At 37.4% G+C, this 6139-nt stretch overlaps 1 protein-coding gene across 1 annotated transcript in view; it reads right to left on the reverse strand.

Annotated features, from left to right (window-relative positions):
- Positions 1–200: 200 nt before the first annotated feature.
- Positions 201–6139, reverse strand: part of LOC107553914 (EGF-like repeat and discoidin I-like domain-containing protein 3) — a gene marked incomplete at its 3' end in the record, with an annotated part of 111685 nt that continues 105746 nt past the window's right edge. Inside the window, exon 4 of the mRNA XM_016236262.1 lies at positions 201–314. Coding sequence (XP_016091748.1) covers positions 201–314 — 114 coding nt within the window. The remainder of the gene's footprint in view (positions 315–6139) is intronic.

Here is a 6139-nt window from a genome sequence, read left to right on the forward strand (position 1 = left end):
CACCCTGCCACAATGTGTCTTGTGGGTGTGGGTATAACTGTCTGTTCTCAGCAGTTCTTGCATGCTTCTCCATGGACCCGGTGAAACAGATGCTCTGAACTGTCACAAAATTCACTTAATACAAAGCCCACTGGATGGACTGAGGGAGAAGAAATGGGGCAGGGAAGGAAGCATCCATAAAAACAAGAACATGTACTTACTGTACTGGCAGTTTCTTCCCATATATTCCCCTGGGCATTCACAGGAATAGTTCGCAACCAGATCTGTGCAGATCCCCCCATTTCTACAGGGGCTTCTTTCGCATTCATTAACATCTGCAGAAAAAAAAGGGAAAAAGCGAATCGTTTATATCAGGCTTAAAGTAAATCAGGTTTTTTGAGTTTGTACTTGTTATTTTATATTTGTCTCATCTTACTGCTTAGAAAAACATTCCAGACAAAATGGCGACTATTGATGATAAAGCAATAACACCCCCTCGCTAGCAAGTCTTTGATTAATTAAACATTTATAAAATCAAATTGTTGTGTTGCATTTGAAACAGACAAAAGAGTAAAGAATGACAAAAATTAAAATGGAGGTAGAAATTATAGGAGTACACAAACACTTCTAATATTTACAAGACTCTTTTTTATTTGTATTTATTATTATAATTATTTGCCTTTAGTAAGGAGGAGGAATGACAGGGGCAGTTTTGACAAGTCCATTTGACTCTTCCAGGACTTCTGCAGGGACAATAAAGAGAAGTGGATAGTGGGATTTGGAAATGACCCAAACCAGATTCAAACTTGTTTCGCCCACACATAGGTCCAGTACCCACACATCTTGTTTATTCTAAAATTACATTGATAAGGTATACTTAAAAAGGAACAGCAGCACTGAAACATCCTGAGGTTAGGATCAACAATGGTAAAATTAATTTCAAAAACCATTTGTACCATTAACTTTGTGTTTAAAGTTAATGAAAATCCTGCCAGGAAAATCAATTTAAATGTAAATGGCAATTAAAAATTGATGTAAAACCCCACACAACTCCCCTGTTGAACACTGCTTTGTTGAGAGTACATCTTTTCTTTTAATAAGACATGTTTACACTGACACATGATAAGCTAGACCTATGCATCAGCTCACATCATTAGCCCCTCAGAGTGTTTGAACAGTGAGCTGCAACCTGCTATTGAGAGAAACTGAAATCTATATAGGAAAAGCTGTTCTGTTTCAAAACATAGCAAGCTCACCAGTGATGGTTGGTCATCGCTTTAGCATCTACCGCAGCACACACACAGGAGAAAGACATTGAAATTCAACCCTATCATCCTGAGGTTTCACCACAAATTAGCTTGATGAAAGACACACCTCTGTCTTTATTCCTCTGTGGTTAGATTAACAGGATATAGACAGCCGCTTGCTGAGAAAGAGCAGTCACAATAATCCAGCCGTGTGGTCTAGGGAAGCCCTCAGCTCTCTAAGACTGAATACCCGGAGACCAAATTCATGTAAGTCTGACCAAAGAAGAAAGTTAGTGTGTGTAACTTTTTTGGATGTTAAAGTTAAATTATGTCATTATTTGCTCACCCTTATGTCATTCCAAACCTGTATGACTTGTTTGGTATTTTTATATTTTGAAAATGTCCTTTTGTTCAAAGAAAGTCAGTGAGGTTCAGTGCTGTTATTCTTTAAAATATTATGAAATTACTTTGAAATATACTTTTCAAATATGGTGACTCTTTAGCTCCTGAAGCCTCATAGGATAGAAAAGTGTCCAACTGACATTGACAATATTAAATTTGAAAATTATTTTATTAAACTACATGTACATACTGTCACACTGCAAGTGCACTACATTTCCCCTTAGACATATCTATAGATAATATTTGTATGTAAATGATAATTGTCTGTTTTCTGGACACTTCTGGTATCTATACAGTGGGGGGAAAAAAGTATTTAGTCAGCCACCAATTGTGCAAGTTCTCCCACTTAAAAAGATGAGAGAGGCCTGTAATTTTCATCATAGGTATACCTCAACTATGAGAGACAAAATGAGAAAAAAAAATCCAGAAAATCTCATTGTAGGATTTTTAAAGAATTTATTTGCAAATTATGGTGGAAAATAAGTATTTGGTCAATAACAAAATTGCATCTCAATACTTTATTATATACCCTTTGTTGGCAATGACAGAGGTCAAACGTTTTCTGCAAGTCTTCACACACTGTTGCTGGTATTTTGGCCCATTCCTCCATGCAGATCTCCTCTAGAGCAGTAATGTTTTGGGGCTGTCGCGGGCAACACGGATTTTCAACTCCCTCCAAAGATTTTCTAGGGGGTTGAGATCTGGAGACTGGCTAGGCCACCCCAGGACTTTGAAATGCTTCTTACGAAGCCACTCATTCGTTGCCCGGGCGGTGTGTTTGGGATCATTGTCATGCTGAAAGACCCAGCCACGTTTCATCTTCAATGCCCTTGCTGATGGAAGGAGGTTTTCACTCAAAATATCACGATACATGGCCCCATTCATTCTTTCGTTTACACGGATCAGTCGTCCTGGTCCCTTTGCAGAAAAACAGCCCCAAAGCATGATGTTTCCACCCCCATGCTTCACAGAAGGTATGGTGTTCTTTGGATGCAACTCAGCATTCCTTCTCCTCCAAACACGACAAGTTGAGTTTTTACCAAAAAGTTATATTTTGGTTTCATCTGACCATATGACATTCTCCAAATCCTCTTCTGGATCATCCAAATGCTCTCTAGCAAACTTCAGACAGGCCTGGACATGTACTGGCTTAAGCAGGGGGACACATCTGGCACTGCAGGATTTGAGTCCCTGGCAGCGCAGTGTGTTACTGATGGTAGCCTTTGTTACTTTGGTCCCAGCTCTCTGCAGGTCATTCACTAGGTCCCCCCGTGTGGTTCTGGGATTTTTGCTCACAGTTCTTGTGATAATTTTGACCCCACGGGGTGAGATCTTGCATGGAGCCCCAGATCGAGGGAGATTATCAGTGGTCTTGTATGTCTTCCATTTTCTAATAATTGCTCCCACAGTTGATTTCTTCACACCAAGCTGCTAACCTATTGCAGATTCAGTCTTCCCAGCCTGGTGCAGGTCTACAATTTTGTTTCTGGTGTCCTTTGACAGCTCTTTAGTCTTGGCCATGGTGGAGTTTGGAGTGTGACTGTTTGAGGTTGTGGACAGGTGTCTTTTATACTGATAACGAGTTCAAACAGATGCCATTAATACAGGTAACGAGTGGAGGACAGAGGAGCCTCTTAAAGAAGAAGTTACAGGTCTGTGAGAGCCAGAAATCTTGCTTGTTTGTAGGTGACCAAATACTTATTTTACCGAGGAATTTACCAATTAATTCTTTAAAAATGTGATTTTCTGGATTTTTTTTCTCATTTTGTCTCTCATAGTTGAGGTATACCTATGATGAAAATTACAGGCCTCTCTCATCTTTTTAAGTGGGAGAACTTGCACAATTGGTGGCTGACTAAATACGTTTTTGCCCCACTGTATTCTAGTTGCTTTATGTTATCTTATTTTTGATATATCTTATATTTGACATTTTCGCAAAACATATAGTAGGAAAGTACACATTTTTTTATGTTGGCAGTCATATAATAGTCTTTACAATTAAATTTTGTGATGCTAGAGGCTCAGAAAGGTTCACGTGAAAATTGGTTAGAACTCGTTTGAACAAAAATTCACCACAGTAAACCATCAGAACTAAACTGGAGCAAACCACTCAACAAGTAAATGTATGTTGTGTGTTGATGTGTTTGAGGACATGATCTGTGGAGATAAGCCTTAATGTTGATCCTGAAAGATTTCACAGAACTGAATAAATTTGCAATGGCAGAAAATGTTACAAGAAGCCATCAAAGAGCTGAAGGAATTAACTTTGATGTTTAGAGGATAAGCTTCCATTCAACAGCAGCCTTGATTTTGCTAAACTTATCTGGCCTAAATCAAAGACTTAAAATCCTGTTGGTATTTTCGGACATTGAATGCAGATGTAAAATAAATCCCTAATTCCCTATAATATATTTGTGATCTAGGTTTTGGCTTGAGATTAATACTGTATATCCCTAGAAAAACGTTGGTGCCAATGCTCATGCGCATTTGTGCTCCTATATGAATTCAGTAGTACCTTAATCTTCTCTTTTTAAGTAATGTGAAAACACAAAAACTACTTTGCATAATAGTAAGTGGGGCAGTAGACCTGACATTACACAAAACAAATCACTTTTGAGTACTGCAGGTTTCACACTTGATATTGGTTTATCTTCAAAACACACAAACTCTGTACCACTTGTAATGGAACAAAACAAATTGCAAAACAATTACTTAATTACTTCAAACATCTTAATGACCATGCAACTTCAAATGAGAAAACTATGCTCTAAGCACTTCTCTCCGAACAAGTGCTTTATTAGCATGGGTGCACAAACAAGCACTTGTCAGACACAGTGCCATCGTCATAGCAGGAGATTGTCACAATCACAAGGATTATGTTTTAATTAATTCAAGTGAGAGAGGCTTAACGCTCTCATTAACGATCATTAACTTGACAAACAAAGACCTGGGGGCACACTGCTGACAACAACAAGGGCAAATTATCATTAAGTTAATAGCTACTTCAAAATCAAAATTGGCCGCTAATGTTTGCTTTTGTATTTCACAAATCTGTTGATTCGTTATAGGGGACATATCATTAGGAATCAACATTTCCTTAAATCTTAACACAGTAGATAAGAGTTCAGACTACTTTGAAAACATACTGTCACGCAAAGAACTCAAAACTTCCTTGCAGGATGAAAATACATTTTTTTTTAATCTAAACTTTAAACTTTTTTTTTTTTTAGGTGAGACTGTATTTTTTTAGGATTCAAATATGAGGTTTGTTAATAAAGATAACGTCTATTTGAAAATTTGCTTCAACGTTTTCGGAGACGTGAGCTCCAGGGCATCAGCGGCCGTTCAGCACTCAAGAACCCGCCGAGAGCAGCCTCACCTTGGCCAGATCTTCTGGAATTTGTCGCGGGCTCTGATGTCTCTAAAGTGGTTAAACATGAGAGATATATATATTTTTTTTTATAGTTTATATTTTGTAGTTCTGCAAAAAAGAGGGTTTTTAAAGACACTCCGTTGTTGTTTCTTATGTATTTACACACTCGTGCCGTCAAACTGTTGTATAAACACAATATCACACTCGTAGCCATGAGATATGGCTGTATATCGGCACACTGATTACCTATGGCCGAATCACAGCCGTGCCGATATAGAGCCATATCGCACTGCTACTCGTGTGATATTGCTTGTGTGTGTGTGTGTTTTGTTTAAAAACATGCTCTCGTCTTTCTTTAAATATATACTGTTTAAATTCATTAAAAATTGTTCAATATAATCAAAAATGCTGCCTCTGGCAGTCAACTTAAAAAAAATACTTACTCGTTATTCCTGGCTCAGATACCTAAACAACTGGATAAAGTTTCCTTTTAACATAGTTTAATTCCATAATTTCAGTCTGATTTCAGGGCATTTATGATGCTATTACAAAATAAAATTAGTTAAGAACGAAATGGTAAAAAAATAATAATACAGTTTTAAGTGCAGAGAAAATACTAATACCACTGCTACCAACAACAATATTATTTAATATTATTAATACACTGGATGAGAGAAGACCTAGTGATGTAGACATCAGTAGTAAGATACATTTTCAGGTACCATTTTCTGTCATGAATGCAAATTCACAGTAGTCTAATTTTTAATAACACTATTCAAAAAGAATCATTCTTTCAAAGTACTGTAAGCCCCTTGAATGACAAACTTGATAAAATGCTCTCTGATAAATAGGTAGGAACTATCTATGAAAATATTTCGGACTTACCAGTGTAGTAAATGAGTGTTTTCAGAGCTCCCATGTGAATATGAATCACGTGAATATGAATCTCTGTGCCTTAGTTATCAAATCATGACATAAGTGTTCAGTGACCACACAATACACTCATTTAAACTTTCAATAGCAGAGCATCTTCAAAACACACTCAAATTACGGTACCTTCTTTCTCAGCAGAAATTATTAAAAGCTTTATCATTTGCGCAAATGAACGTGGGGGCGTGGGTTGCTGCGGTGATGGTGC

This window comes from Sinocyclocheilus grahami, unplaced genomic scaffold, assembly GCF_001515645.1.
Source record: "Sinocyclocheilus grahami isolate Dianchi unplaced genomic scaffold, SAMN03320097.WGS_v1.1 scaffold486.1, whole genome shotgun sequence".
Lineage (NCBI taxonomy): Eukaryota > Metazoa > Chordata > Actinopteri > Cypriniformes > Cyprinidae > Sinocyclocheilus > Sinocyclocheilus grahami.